Raw genomic sequence first — 16,883 nt, forward strand, 5'->3', positions numbered from 1 at the left:
ATTTGGAGTATAGACTTTTGTCCATTGTGTCCATCTGCTTATATAATCTAAATAATGACAAATTTTGGCTTGCAGCATGTGTCTGCTAAGTAGTAAGGAATTTATAACATTTTTAGAAGTTTTATGCCACAGGTTTAAGAATTGATCATTTCAACATTCATATTTTATTCACAATTTCCATTACCTTTGCAACGTTGTATTTTAACAGTTCTTGTAACAGAAGTGTGAATTGACATGCCAGTTCATAAAATCAAAAAATGTGGGTCACATTGCTCAAATCTTAATAGAAGAGGGTTTTACAAAATCCACATTTATGACAAAGAGTTTTGCTATCTAGGAGATGATCTTTAAACGCACCTGTCATAGATATGAAGTGAGTGTATCCCGCACTTACTAAAATGGATTCTCAAGCCTAATGATAGCCCAAATACACACCTAGACTTACACACCCCTGAACAGGCATCCAAGGACAACACACACACAAATGGCTTTTAGTGCTGGTTTAACTTGGAACATGTTAGTAGTTGTAGAGCGACTGAGCATATCATTACTGTATTATCATTGTTGGTACAAGAGTTTCTGGTACAACAGCAACATGAATGGGTTTGTCTGCCACTGAATTTTCTGTAGCTGTATGCAGGTGACGGGAGTCAAGGGTAAAAAAAGGATGGATGAATTAATCGCTCAATTCCAGGCAAGACAGAACTTGGATATTAACTTATGCAGTCACACAAGATACTATCAAAAGGGTATTGTAACTTCCCCTTTTTTGCATCTTATTCAAATATTTTTTTTACATTTGCCTAATAAGAGATACGGCTTTAGTGCACACCCTTGTTCCTACTCTAATCATGAGTTCTGGCAATTTCTAGTCTACAGCTCATGTATAATATTCCAAGTACAGTATGTGTGTAAACTAAAACTGTAAATACATAAATAAAAAATTATACATCATGCACTGATTTACAGCCAACCAAGTTGAGGCGATTCATACTTATGGCTGAGTGCCATAGGAAATCAATAGGGTAATAATGGTCAAGAAATTGCCAAAACTAGCTGTAGTAGTAATTCTTCCACTGTTATTATTTCAAAAGGATCTCGTATGTTTTCTGACTCTTAAAGGGCCCATTAAGGTGTGTTTTGATTGGTGCTGCTCCACGTTGCCAATTCTCTTGTAATGATCCTCCAACCGCCTTAGTTACATCAGTGTTTTTCAAATTTTATGGTCCTGCCTCCCAGTTTTACCATTTTACTTTCATTAATAATCCATAAGCTGCAATTGCAAACCGTCCCATTGATGCCATGAAACTTAGAAACAGGGAAACATATTGCAAAGTGCTGCCGTCACTTTGTGAACCAATGGTGATAACTAGCGACCCATTGGCGTCATGATCCAGTGGTTAAGAAACACTGCTCTACGCTGACCGGGTGTATGGCTTCCAAGATGTGAAGATCGGTTTGTGCTATTCTGTACTGGCAGTTAAAGCATGCTTACCAGTGACCCACGTCAGCCTCATGGAGCCTCAGTTGCAATGACTTGTACACTTTGTAATGACATTCAGCAGCCAAATGGCTGGTCCAAAATGGAGCCATCGATTAATGCATGGCTGTATTTGCATAACCAATTAAAACCTAAATCAGACTGCGGTGGGCTGGTGCTCTGCCCTGGGTTTGTTCCTGCCTTGCACCCTGTGCTGGCTGGGATTAGCTCCAGCAGACCCTTGTGACCCTGTAGTTACGATATAGCAGGTTGGACAATGACTGACTGACTGACTGACCTAAATCAGAGTGATGTACTTAATGCTGAATATATATTTTGACTACATTTGCTGTATATTTAGTTTCATTATAAGCGAGTAAAAGTGCTGCCAGTAATTAAAGATAACTGCAGCACAACAAAAGAAATCTGCTTGGCAGTGTATGAATCATCATGAAAGAATAATTAAAGTAAAGGTAAAGTGTAGAAGGTTGTGATGACAGGCAGTAGTCCTTTTTATGAATATTGGTTGTTCATCTTTGCAGTACATTGGCGGGATTTTGAGACTTTTTTGTTGCTGTAAATGGAGGAGGGAGATGAAGTCATAGAAATGTATCATTTAGTTAACAAAAGTTGCCCCTTATAGGGAAAAGGTAAATACTGCAACAATTTCATAATCTACCATTCTCCACAATAATTGATTTGGGGAAAAATGATGATAATGAAATGGGTTGATTTAGTTTTCTTTTACTCCATAAAATGCACTCATGTAAGCTGTCAACTGAAATGCATTTTTGTTCAGTTTTATAATACATTAATATGTTTTCCTGTCACAAGTGTCATGCTAATCCTCCTTCATTGTTTTTTTCAGGTGAATAACGAGCATCAAAGGCGTGAACTACAAGGTGAAATAAAAATAGCTTTTTATTTCCACTGACCCTTCTAAATTCCAATAGAATCCTGGACAATGTGAGCAATCTGTGGCAGGAACGGGTTACGTCTGCTTCAGACTGTTGCTGAATCAGGCCATTGAAATGAAGACAAGACAGCCCATCCCAGAACGGGTATAGAGCAGCTTTATAATACAAATGACTTCAGTTGCATTGCCAGTGTCACTCGACAGGAATGGAAGGATGATAAGCAGTGTCACTGAGGCTCATTGGCATAGAAACAGAAAAAAGAAGACGGTGGAAGAGGACAGTTTACTTACAAGCTTACATCTGTTAAAGTTTTGAAAAGTGAATGTGTGAATACAGTCTCAGAATACATACTAAAACAAATAACTGCTCGTGGATTTTATTCATGTTAAATGAAAATAGTTTTGATAATGACTTATTTTTCATTTTTCTTTAATGGAAATCGATAATTTTTTTTCAATCAGCCAAACAGTTTGTAATTTTAATACTTTAGCAGAATATTTAAGTAAACGCTAATGAATGAAGTCATTAGTGGATATTTTTTAAAACCCCATTTAAAGCAGACCTGGAAAATGGTCTTTCTTGTCTCTGCATTTTGATCCTTAACCAACACTGCTCCATCCACTTCCACTTGGGTGTACACAAAGGAAAGAAGCAAATGAAGAACATCAGTTTGCAGTAATCCCCCTGGATTTGATTATCGAAAGGTATGGAAGCCATGTTTAAATTAAAGTATTCTATTTTTTGTAAAGAACAAGTAATAACAGTCTGTACTGAATCCTGATGGGTATTAAAGGAAAGTGTTACTAGATTGAATCATTGAATTGGAAAGGATTTGATGGAATTTAAGGGAAACCATAGCATTTTGAAGTAGCAGTCTTTCAGATGGCGGCCTCTTTATGGCCGACCAGATTGCTTCATGACACCAATTCTACAGGTTCAATACACTGTACTGATTCCCAGTAGTCAATGATATGGAGAGCTTGCTAAAATGAACTGTACAGTCCTATGTAATTTAGTAACTAAAAGACTCTGCAGAAAAGTAATGGAAGTGAAAAAAAAAACTTAATTTTTAAAAATGGCTCTTATGGTATAATTCTCATAAGGTGGATGGTATGAAATGAGTTTACTTTAAGCCATGTACTGTATATAAACTCAGGAGGGAGTAAGATTTCTAATTTTGAAAATAATTAGTTTATTCCAGCAGGACTCTCTTTAGGACATTTATATTGCATTTTTTTTTTACAGTTTTTATTGGGTATTTTAGACGTATAGTGATTTGTTTTTTTTTCAAAAATGAAGTAATATCTTTCAAATATGTGCATGAAAGCAAAAACATGTAGGGTATCTGAAGAAAAAAGCTTACATTTTTACTGTTTGTCATATGTGCAGTATAAAAGTCATCTGCTGTTTGTCTGTATTGTGTCTACCAACACAATGTATAAACAGCCATACCTCTTTATCATTGGATGCAAAAATCATTGTATTAATATTAAGGTTTTCAGCTTTACAATTAATCTGCTTATGGACCCTAATTTTAGTTATTATTAATTTTTTTTTATTTTATTATTAAAATCAAATAACATTCCATACAAATAACTCACTTTTTGTAAATAACTTTACCAACTAAAGGTTCAAAACAAATTAACCCCCACCCCTGAGAAAGAGAGCTAGGCCAGCAGAGTAGAACTTAAAGCTAGTAAAAATAAGTAAATAGATGAATTAATACGTAAAGATAAATGGAGAAGAAAAAGAAGTGGGGAGCAAATCTGCTTCATCAGTGCTTTAAATGCTTATTCTAAAATGTTATTGATCAGATCCTGTCAGGTTTTGAAAAAGTTCTGCACAGATCCTCTAAGTGTGAATTAGATTTTTTCCAGTTTCAAATTGTGTAAAACATCAGTTACCCACTGATTTAGAATAGGAGAGTTAGGATTTTTCCAGTTGAGCAAGACAAGTCTACGTGCCAATAGTGTAGTAAAGGCAATTACAACCCTTGTCCACTTTTAGCTCATCTGGAAATACACCAAACACAGCTGTTAGTGGATTAGTAGGGATTGGGACACCAAGGCTGTCTGAAAGGCATTTAAAGATTTTTGTCCAGAATGATGTTATTTTGGTGCACACCCAGAACATGTGGCCCAGTGAGGCTGGAACTTGATTGCAGAGTTAACAGGTTGGATCTTGCCCTGGAAACATTTTTAACAATTTTAAATGAGAATGATGTGTTCAATATATAAAGTTGAATAATTCTATGCTTTGCGCATATGGAGTTCGAATGAATTCTATGCATTGCTGCTTTCCATTCTTTTTCTGAGATGTTGAGTGAGAGATCCTTTTCCCACTATACTCTTGGATCTTTGAAAAGCACGGACTATAAAAAGGTTTTATATATTATGGAGATGCTGTCTGACTCCTCAAGACTGATCAATATTTTTTCTGGTGTAGAGGTAGGTGCGAGGTGAGGAAAATTGGGCAAGACCCTGATTATAGTTAATATACAATATAACTTAAACTCATATACACTATACCTATACATACACAGAATCTAGAATTTGTGAACTATAAAATATTTTAGTATTCTATTTTTTTTTATTATTATAGTGCACATTGTTTAAGTTTCTTAACTTTCTAAAGTACAGTTCTTACTTGTATACTTTAACACAGACTATGGACTATAGTATAATACCAAAAGCAGTACAGTGCATTTAACACCATATACAGTATTGAAATACACCACCAGAGTTACAGAAGACATTCAAAACATACCTCAGGTCCACACCTGCACTGCATTGGTCAGTAGATGTACAGTTGTTGAGCAGCCTGGCGGCATGTGGATAAGAACAGTCAAATCAAACAAGAGTGAAACACTAAGAACAACCACTTAGCCTCTGTCTTGTGAACTTGTAGCAATTTTAACATATCACTTGCCTGTTGTATATTGGATATGTTCTAAATTTATATGAAGTGATTAATCTTTTACTGTTTCACTGAGGTTAGTGCATGCTTTTTGTATAATATAGACAACATGCTTTAATGCCTCACAACATGGTGACCAGGGTCTACATTCCAGTTCTTCCATGAATGGAGTTTGCATCTTTTCCCTGTGTCCATGTGGGTTCCTCTCACAGTACAATGACATGCAGGTTACATGACCCGGCATTGTTAAAATAGCCCTAGTTTGAGTTCTATTCAGTCTATAATAAAGTACCTTATCCATCCCTCCTTCCTTCAGCTTCCTGACCTTGCCCAGGATAAATGGGTTTGGAAAATTGATGGATGTTCTCTCTGAGGCCGAAAGGCAAAATTATTGTTTTTCAAATCAGATGATTTCTCTTTACAACTTTACATCGCTGTAGTTTAAAATTGAGAATGGTGATGTCTTTTTTTTTTTTTTTTTTAAATAGGCTAATCTGTAATACTTTGTGTTAAGAGAGATGTATGTAGTTTTATTAAAAAAAATAAGGGTTATGGTTTCAAAATAAATTTGAGAATAAATTTCTGTGCACATTTCAGATTTGTATTTATTGGTTCTATCAACTCTGACTAGGAATATTTGGTTCATTAAAGGAATGGTAAAACACTTTTTTTAAGTTTTTCATAAATGTATTTTGCTTTCAAGTCAATCATTTGATCTAAGTTGGGAAATATTAAGACTGAAAGGCTCTGTGCAGAATGACTGAGTGTCAACTGCACACATGGCATAAAAAGAAATTATTCATTTTATGGCAAAATGTCTCAGCTTTTATAATGATACAATTTTAGACCAACTAGGCAAATTTTTTTTTTTATAATATGTAACTTAAAATCGCATAAGAGTGTATTTTAAATTACATTTGATTTCTAATTTTCCCAGTGGTGCACCTTTTTGAAAGAACATAGGATGTCGGAACTTGAAGATCTGTCTCCACCAAGGACTCCAGCTGACCCTGTGCAGATTCAGAGGAATGTTTTAGAAGAACAGGTTGAGCTATGGTGGTTCAGGGATCCAAAAAAATCAATCCTCTGCTACTGTGCTTCTCTCATCCTTATACTCGGCTGTGGCCTAGGAGGAGTTGGTCTGCTCTCCACCACCAGCAGCATATCCAGCGAGTGGCGCCTCGGTGTTGGAATGATGTTATGCCTCCTGGCCCTCATTGTTTTACTTAAACAACTTCTCAGTTCAGCCATCCAGGACATGAACTGCATTCGTAGTCGCGCCCATATTGAGATGCTCAAGAGTGGAGGACTGTCTGATCATCTGGTTATTCTGCTCACTGGGTTGATACTTGTGATTTGTGGTACTGTCTTGCTTATTATTTCTGATTCATTGAGTGCAGACCGGCCCAAGGCATCTCCACATAATGATATGTTCATCACAGGGGTTGTGTTGGCAACAGCAGGTGCAACAACTATGATTTCATTAGCAGTTTATGTTGTTTGTTTTAAACACTGTCAGCAAACAAGTGGAAACCCGAGGCAATGGCAGGACAGATTTCATATTTACACCATATCTGGGCAGATTGCTGGGAACACAAGAGAGACTACTGCCAGCACAACCAACTTAATTTAAGGAAACGTCTTGGGAAGAAATATCTCCTGTAAAGAAGGACTGCATCAAAATTGACTTTCTCTGAGAGGTTTACACTCCCAACAAATGAATTTTTTTTTAAGATCCCTAAATCTGAAATTTCATGTGTGACGTTTACTTAATAAAATTGAGAGGTGCATAGCAGATGAATCATTTTATCATACTGGATTGTAAACACTGATTATTTTTGGTGACTTTATAAAAAAAACAAAAAAGGGAGAAAACCTTTACCTTGCATAAATTGCCATTGTCTTTTCATTCTGTGTATCTTTACTCTCTTGAGTAGTAATTTAGAAGTATCTCTGCAGGCACACTGTTATTCCCTGAGTAGCTGGTGATTTGTCTGATGTGGGCCGAGGGCCTCATAAACTGGTAGACCAACGTTTAACTTATATGCAGAAGGAGTCCTGATCAACATTTTTGCTATTCAGCAACTGAAGAGTGCGTGTGTGTGTGTGTGTGTGTGTGTGTTGGGGGGAGGGGTGTGTGGATTTACTTCCTCTAAAGTCTTTTAGTCATGTTTGCATGGTATTGGCCGATATTAAAAGTGGTGTTCCACAGAGGTCAGTACTAGGGTCGCTGCTATTTTAATATATATAAATGATTTGGTAGGAATATAAGTAACAAGCTGGTTAAGTTTGCAGATGATACCAATATAGGTGGATTTACAGATAATTTGGAATTTGTTATATTATTACAGAAGGACTTGGACAGCATACAGGCTTGGGCAGATTTGTGGCAGATGAAATTTAATGTTAGAAAATGTAAATTGCACTGGCAATTTGAAGTTTGCTGGTTTGAATCCCGTAAATGCCAAAAGGGACCCTGCTCTGTTGGGCCCTTGAGCAAGGCCCTTAACCTGCAATTTCTGAGTGCTTTGTGTACTGAGAAAAGTGCTATATAAATGCAAAGAATTATTATTTATTGTTAAAGTATTACACATAGGAAGTAAAAATGTAATGTTTGAATACACAATGGGAGGTCAGAAAATCGAGAGTCCACCGTATGAGAAGGATTGAGGAGTCGTAGTAGACTCTAAGCTATCGACTTCCCAACAGTGTTCAGAAGCCATTAAGAAGGCTAACAGATTGTCAGGTTATATAGCACCTTGATGTGTGGAGTACAAGTCACAGGAGGTTCTGCTCAAGTCTTTATAACACACTGGTGAGGCCTCATCTGGAGTCCTATGTGCAGTTTTGGTCTCCAGGCTACAAAAAAGGACATAGCAGCACTAGAAAAGTTCCAGAGAAGAGCGACGAGGCTGATTCAGGGCTACAGGGGATAAGTTATGAGGAAACATTAAAAGAGCTGAGCCTAAACAGTTTAAGCAAAAGAAGATTAAGAGGTGACATGATTGAAGTGTTTGAAATTATGAAGGGAATTAGTCCAATGGATCGAGACTGTTACTTTTTAAAATGAGTTCATCAAGAATACGGGGACACTTGTTAAGGGTAAATTTTGCACAAACATTAGGACGTTTTTCTTTACACAAAGAACGATCGACACTTGGAATAAGCTACTAAGTAGTGTGGTAGACAGTAGGACTTTAGGGACTTTCAAATCTTGACTTGATGCTTTTTTGGAAGAAATAAGTGGATAGGACTGGCAAGCTTTGTTGGGCTGAATGGCATGTTCTCATCTAGAGTGTTCTAATGTTTAAATTCACTATGAATTTTTATTTGCACTACATCATACTCGTATAGTAGTCACAGGTTTTTTTTTTGTGTAATTTTGACAGATCAGTGTTTGTGGTGTTCTGCTGGAGCATCTGAGTCAAATTCAATGCTTAACTTCAATGTAAAGAAGAGCGGTTTAGGTGTAGAAGTCTCATGTCTCAATATGAATGTGTTATCACACTTTGTGCAGGCCAGAGTAGTGCTTACCAGCTTGATTGCTATGACCCCTTTACAGCTTTTTAATTTAGTGTGCCTCTTTGAGAGTAACACACTGGTGCATTTCTTGACACACTGGTTTTCCAACTCTGGGGTCTGGATTTGGTTATAATGCCTGTTCATGAATGTATGAACTTTGCACATTTTTCCTTTTGTTAATATTAAGTTCTTAGTGTAATGCATTTCCTTGTTATGTTCAAGTTAAAGATAATTCTCGATTGTGAGTTGATCTATTGTCTGCGTATGTGCGAATCCTGTAGTGGACTGGCAACCCATGAAAGGTTCATTCCTGTAGCAGACTGCAATGCAAAACAATGGGATGTTTTATTACAGTGAGCCAGCAAACAACGGACTAAGTAATCATACAGGAAAGAGCAGGTAAGAATTACATTTATCTTTGACAGCTTTCTTGTGTTTTCACTGTATTTATACTGTATTTTATTCAGTTAATGACTCAACACTGGAAAAACTTCCTAGCAGTAACGTGCCAAAAATGATTTGCAAACTCACTTTTCGGCTCTCGGCTCCACTCGTATGAAACATTTCATATTAAAAGCAGGGAGATTTGCATTCTATCTAATATGAAAACTGTATATCCACTCAAGCAGTAACATACTGTTGTTCATGTCCTGTTCTGTTAAGCACAAACAGACCCACGTCTGCCCCTGATGGGTCATGTAAATTTATCAGACTCTCTTTTTTTCTCTCTTTTCACCGTTTCAAACTTTACTAACCTTTTATAATTTTTGCTTTTAATATCTTTTGAAGTACAAGTTTTTAACCCCACTAATTTCATTACAAAGCGTATGTGTAACTAGCAGCATCAGGAAAAAAAAAAACAAAAATGGATGTCTAAACATGTTTAAAAAGCTAAACTTCCCCACGGGGACAAATAGAGATCTGTCTTTGTCTGTCTGTCAAACAACTGTGTAACCTGCCTACAACTAAAACATGTTATGTTCAATAGCACAACAGAGATATAGAAGATAAGCAGGAAATGGCAAAATATTTTCAAAATAAAAGAAAAAATGGATATACTTAGAAAGCAACTGTGATCATCACAAAATGTCACCAATAGCCAAGAATTTAAACAACTGAAACAAATTACTGTAATTACATATACAAAAATTAATTACAAAGAATTCATATAAGTTGGCCATAAGATTGGATAGATAATTCTCCAGGGAAAACAAAAGCAAAAATCTCTCTCTCTCTCTCCAAAGGTTCTATGCACGGTTACCAGAGGCCAAAAGCAAGCCATGCCCACAGCGCCTTAGCGGCCCAGAGTCAAACCCAGTGGCTTTCCAGAGTCAGTAGGTGGCGCCCAAACAACAACACAACTTGTAAACTAAACTTGAATTAAAGCGTGCACCCCAACAACTTGCCATAGTGACATATTTAAACTTGAAGTAGTGGTGACTACTGACAGTGCCAGCAGTCAGTATTCTCCACTCCAAAGTGTCAGCAGCTACTCTACTACACAGTGCCAACAGTCAGTGTGCTCTAATACACTGTGCCAACAGTCAGTGTGGCAGCTGTTAGTGTGGCTTATTTGAATCACATTAGGGTGTGTCAGTGTTATAAGTAAGTTCAATTATGATTCCTAACATTAATTTTTTATTTCCAATTTACTTCATTTAAACCTTTGCACTCCGATATTTTTTTTTACTTATGAATGCAGCAACTCCAACACATTTTGGACTTAAATGATATAACAATTAAATGTCAATTTTAGTTTTAATAAATTGGTTAATTTTAATACAAATATATTTATTTCATTAAATGAAAACTTTCCCAGGACACTCCCACCTTTCATGATTTTTCATCCCTCCAAAGATCAGAGGGAACAGAAAGTGATTGCCATTCTTGGATTACTGATTCTTTACAGAATCAGGGGTTTACTGATATATATATATATATATATATATATATATATATATATATATATATATACACTGCTCATTAGATACATCAGATCTCAATATGAAGTTGGATATCTATACAAATAACGACAGGGCAATGTCTTAGGAACAAAAGGATGCCAAGTCTTTTAATGGAAATAAGTTTTCTGCCTACAGAGGACTCAATTGTGTAGACACCCTAAAATCATAGTGAAATGAAGATGTGGAAGGCTAGTCCATTATTTCGAAAACCACTATATATATATATATATATATATATATATATATATATATATATATATAGTGGGGTGGCTGACAGCTGAACGCATGCTAAGGAGAAGCAGTTGGATCATCTGGTGGCTTGTTGCTGCTGGCTTGCTCCGTCTTTAGCTTGTCGCACTGCATGTCGATCATTTTAAAGCCTGTACAGCAGCTGTCCTTTTGCCACTTCGCGCTTGCAATGTGAATTGGACTGAGCGCACGCTAAGTAGAAGTGGTCAGATCACCTGCTGGCTTCCTTCTGCTGCTGCTGCTGGTGTATTCTGCTTGTTGCTTGTCATTGTTTTAAGAGCTCGGAGCACACGATGTCTGCCTGCCAAAAGCATTCCAACAACTGGTAGCTTTAGATATCGGTGAACTTGTTTTAAATGTCTCACTGCCTTGTCTCGCAGGACGTCAAATTGCAATCTCTTGGCACCAAGTCTCATGTTTAAGGTCCCCATGAGATGCTCCGTGGCCAATCTCTTTCATCTCACGGGTCTTTTAAGTGTCTTCTGAGAAGATCATGTCTCGTCTCCCTGGTCTTCCTTCCACCAAGATTTTTTTTTATAATATTTTAATAATTATAATTTTTATGTAAATTGTGCCTTTCACCTGCTCTTTGCAGAACTTCTTCATTAGTTATTTTATCAGCCCATTTAATATTCAGCTGTAGCACCATAGCTCAAATTAATTTATTCTCTTTTCCTCTTTTAACTCATATTGAACACAATGGGTGTGCACCCTTGTTTAACTCCTTTCCTAACTCCTTGTGTGTGTATGTATGTATGTATATAGATCCATTGTTTTTACTCCTACCTTCTGGCAAATAATGCAGGGCCATTGGTACTTGTGGCAGTAGATTCCACAGGTCATAAGTTTGCTGAACAGTTGACCATAAGAACAAATATTGCAATATAACAATGTAAGTATGCATGTTTGCTTTGATAGCATGATTTTATTACCTACTGCTGGGGAAGAATGCATGCAAGTATTTCCTTGTACTGAGTACACAATAAACTTGACAAACAACAGACATATGTAAACATATAGTAACAGTGGAAAGGACAAGGTCCATTTAAAAATGTTTTTAATATGGAAAGCAAATTGTTTAATATAGTAAGAACTTATTAGGCTTATGCTGTTGTTTTTCTACACTCTGACAAACCCCAGTGCTCTTGATTCGGACAAGTGTGTTTGAGAATCTTAGATTTTTTTTATATATAGATAGATATATAGAGATATACACTGTGTGCACAATTATTAGGCAAGTGAGTATTTTGACCATATCATCATTTTTAATGCGTATATTCCAACTCCAAGCTGTATTAACTTGAATGCTTATTGGATTTAAGCACGTCAGGTGATGTGTATTTGTGTAATGAGGGAGGGTGTGGCCTAAGGAGATCAACACCCTATATCAAGGTGTGCAGAATTATTAGGCAGCTAGTTTTCCTCGGGCAAAATGGGCCAAAAAAGAGATTTAACTGACTCTGAAAAGTCAAAAATTGTAAAAAGTCTTTCAGAGGGATGCAGCACTTTTGGAATTGCTAAGATATTGGTGTGTGATCACAGAACCATCAAACATTTTGTTGCAAATAGTCAACAGGGTCGCAAGAAACGTGTTGAGAACAAAAGACGCAAATTAGCTGCCAAAGATTTGAGAAGAATCAAACGTGAAGCTACCAGGAACCCATTATCCTCCAGTACTTTCATATTCCAGAGCTGCAACCTACCTGGAGTGCCCAGAAGTACAAGGTGTTCAGTGCTCAAAGACATGGCCAAGGTAAGGAGGGCTGAAACCCAACCACCACTGAACAAGAAACATAAGTTGAAACGTCAAAACTGGGCCAAGAAATATCTGAAGACAGATTTTTTTCAAAGGTTTTATGGACCGATGAGATGAGAGTGACTCTTGATGGACCAGATGGATGGACCTGTGGATCAGTAATGGGCACAGAGCTCCACTCCAACGTGGAGGTGGGCTACTGGTATGAGCTGGTATTTTTAAAGATGAGCTAGTTGGACCTTTTGCATTGAAGATGAACTCAAAATCAACTCCCAAACCTACTGCCAGTTTTTCGAAGACACTTTCTTCAAACGGTGATACAGGAAAAAGACCATGATTTTTATGCAGGCCAATGCTCCATCACTTGCATCGAAGTTCTCCACTGCGTGGCCAGCCAGTAAAGGCCTTAAAGATGAAGGAATAATGACATGGCCCCCTTCCTCATCTGACCTAAACCCTATCGAGAACTTGTGGGCACTTCTTAAACGCTAGATTTACGGGGGAGAAAAACAATACACCTCTCTGAAGAGTGTCTGGGAGGCTGTAGTCACTGCTCCACAAAAAGCTGATAGTCAACAGATCAAGAAACTGACAGACTCCATGAATGGAAAGGCTTATGACTGTTATTGGAAAGAAGGGTGGCTATATTGGTCATTGATTGATTGATTGATTTTTTTTGAAATGTCAGAGATGTTTATTTGTAAATTTTGAGGTGTTTGTTTATTATTCTCACTATAACAGATGAAAATAAACAAGTGAGATGGGAAAATTTTCATTTTTCCTTTAGTTGCATAATAAATCTGCACACTAATAGTTGCCTAATAATTGTGCGCACATATGTATTCCCCTGATGATGTTCACACTCACATTTCCGTTGTGAAACATTCAGGTTTCAGGTTTATTAACATTTTGGATTGACTGATAGCACTGTGTTTGTTCCATATTAAAATTAGTCCTCAAAAATACAACTTGCCTAATAATTCTGCACTCCCTGTACAGTATACAGTATATAATGGAAATGAAGAGGAGAAAATCCAGAATGTGCACCACACAGTTTTTCAGGAAATAAATATTGCCATAAAAAATGAAAATTGTGGTGATCTTGTGCAGGATAGTGGAGTGCAGAGCTGTGCGTAGTAAAGCAGCCCAGCAGAACAAGATGCTGAGAATCAAAAGAATAAGAATGAGTTCCTAACAATGCACTTTGTTTAGCACTGACTGTAATTATGGTAACAAACAAGAGTGCAGCAAAGACGGCCGTGCCAGCAGCTCTAAGACGATGACACTGAGCTAAAGTAACCGAGCCTTCAGGGGGAGGCTGATGGACCATCCCTCTTATTTATGGACTGACCATTTCAGAGTGTGAGGTTCTGCTCTGTCCTGTGCAGGATTATTTATCATTTGAATGCTTGTATTTTGTGATCCCAGTGTGCTGTCTTTAAGGTAAAGGATTGTATGAAGGATAAAAGGCAAAACAGATGTGTGAATATGGCCGCCTGTTCTCTTAATTCAGTACTCCCCAGAACAGATTCAATTCATGCCACATGTCACTCTGTATGGAGTGGAAGGGTGGCACGGTGGTGTACTTGTTAGGTCCCTTCTCTCAGTTCCAGTTTGAGTCCCGGCTTGGCATCTGTCTGTATGGAGACTGCATGTTCTGTTACGTCTCCTTAGGTGTTTCTCCAGAGTTTACACCTCCAACAGACACGTGGTTATGACCCTATGTGTGGGTGTGTACCCTACAACAGACTGTTGGTTGTTCCGGTGTTGGTGCCCAGATGAGTTCAGTCCCCCACGAGACCCTTCGCTTTGGTTCAGTAGGTTACGCACAGAGAATGGAGTGAGTATGCAATGTATGTGGACTTTGAAAGTAAAGCGAGGACCTAGAAGGCTGAGTGGATACACTTCAGTGGATTGTGGCCTACAAGGTGAAGTGTGATGTAGTGGTTAAGGCTTTGGACTTCAAGCCCTGAGGTTGTGGGTTCAAATCCTGCCAGTGATGCTGTGTGACCCACTTCACCTGCCTGGGCTCCAATTGGAAAAACTAAAGAAATGAAACCAATTGCATCTCGAGAGTTATGAGTCACCTTGGATAAAGGGGTCGGTCAGTCAGTAAGTAGCAGGAACAACCACAGCTTTCTGAATGTGTTGTCATTTCAAATGAATAATGAATGATGGTGGACATCCAAAATAATAATAAGTAGTGGTAGCACTGCTGCTTCACAGTTAGGAGACCTGGGTTCGTTTCTCGGGTCCTCCCTGCATGGAGTTTGCATGTTCTCCCCGTTTCTGCGTGGGTTTCCTCCCAGAGTCCAAAGATATGCAGGTTAGGTGCATTGGCGATTGTAAATTGTCCCTAGTGTGTGCTTGGTGTGTGTGCGCACCCTGTGGTGGGCTGGTGCCCTGCCCAGGGTTTGTTTCCTGCTTTGCGCCCTGTGTTGGCTGGGATTGGCTCCAGCAGACCCCCATGAACCTGTAGTTAGGATAAAGCGGGTTGGATAATGGATGGATAATAGTAATTAGATGAGATGACCTGAATTTATAAATACTGGAGTATAAAGTGTTATTAATTGTAGCCCCTAGCCCCCCCAAAAAACAGAGCCACTAGCAAATGTTTGGTGTGTGTGTGAATGTGTGGCTGTCCTGTGAATGTCACTCACATCTGCAGCACAATGGCAGGGCAGTCATTGAACAAGTCAGATGATTTGAGTCATGTGCCCAAATAAACCGCCCTTTGTACAAATACAGCCACAGCAAAGGAGAGGATGATGAGCTGCAGGAAGTACCGTCAAGTGGCAGGCTGGCAATCGAATATTTGTTTTCTGATATATATATTTTTTTAATCCCCCAAACATAATGATGTCACAATATCCATGAAATGGGCTATTGTTCTTGTGGCTGCTGATAATGCAGCACGGCATCGCATTTCAATGGCTATGGCACATAAATCACTAGTTGGCACTTGGGGCACAATGAAAAGAGAGACTCAGCCTGCTGTTAAATAGGCAGGTCGGGTAGGGGATGCACAGTGCTTGGCACTTTAGTCTCACTCTGCACATTCCGAGTTATTCCTTTTTTTTGAAATTCAGGTAGCACTCTTCTGCATCCATTCCTCCAGTATACTCAATTTGGAATTATGGGTGTTCAGAGCTTACCCCCGAAACACAGGGCACCATCCAAGAACCAACCCTGGAAGAGGTGCCAGTCCGTTCCATCCAGTCTAGACTGACCAGGCCAGGACCTGAACTCAGGACTGTGAGACCCCACCAGGCGTTAAGTGACAAACACAAAGCTATTGTGTCATCGTCACTTTTTGTTTGTATTTTTTAATTTTGATTCGTTCCTCCTCAAGTTGCAAAGTTCAAAGTGCTGCCTAGTGAGTGTTTGGTCACCCTGGCGGTGACAGAATTGTCAAGCGGTGGCATTTCCATTCAGACAAAGAGGTTGCTGACCTTAAAGCAGACCCGCTGATGCGTGGCGCTTTGTATTCTGTCCAACTCGACTCCACCGTGGCCTTCTGCCTAGTTGCTTTCAACACTTGATGTATCTCGTCTCAGATTACAGGATTGTTTGTAGTTAATAACGGCGCCGCCTCTTCTGATTACTACAAATTAAATGCAGATAAAGGAAAGGAAAAGCCTTGACAGGGCTGGGCTTGCACATTTGGACATTCTGAGAGGGCACCTCCTCGCGTGCCAGCCAGCATTTCCAGTTCAAGTTTATTGTTGCGTCTACGTAATCCAGAAAAACATCTGACTGACTGGCACCCTGGTTGGCGAGCAGGCAAACAAGGACCTGACCTTCAAGCCTCTGGATCAGGGGTCCCCATCTCCCATTCTGGAGGGTCACATTGGCTGCAGGTTTTCATTTTAACCATTTCTTAATCAGTGACCTGTTTTTGGTACAAATTAACTTCTGTTGAATTCATTTTAAATGACTTGTTTTTTAAGATTTGTTCCTTTGAGTTTCTTCATCATTCCTCTCAGTTGATTAATTTCTTTCCTTAAATGGCACCCAAACAGAAATGAAATGTGAAGTGAGGGAGCCAACAGAAGACCAACTACGTCCGGGCCTCAAAC

General features: G+C 38.5%; 1 protein-coding gene across 1 annotated transcript in view; it reads left to right on the forward strand.

Moving 5' to 3' along the window:
• The window catches only part of LOC120514236 (transmembrane protein 125), a 42,589-nt gene extending 35,390 nt beyond the window's left edge, over positions 1-7,199 (forward strand). The window contains exons 2-3 of the mRNA XM_039734500.1: positions 2,349-3,101; positions 6,251-7,199. Coding sequence (XP_039590434.1) covers positions 6,278-6,946 — 669 coding nt within the window. The 5' untranslated portion in view covers positions 2,349-3,101; positions 6,251-6,277 and the 3' untranslated portion in view covers positions 6,947-7,199. The remainder of the gene's footprint in view (positions 1-2,348; positions 3,102-6,250) is intronic.
• Positions 7,200-16,883: the final 9,684 nt, after the last annotated feature.

The sequence above is a fragment of the Polypterus senegalus genome, chromosome 14, assembly GCF_016835505.1.
Source record: "Polypterus senegalus isolate Bchr_013 chromosome 14, ASM1683550v1, whole genome shotgun sequence".
NCBI lineage: Eukaryota > Metazoa > Chordata > Cladistia > Polypteriformes > Polypteridae > Polypterus > Polypterus senegalus.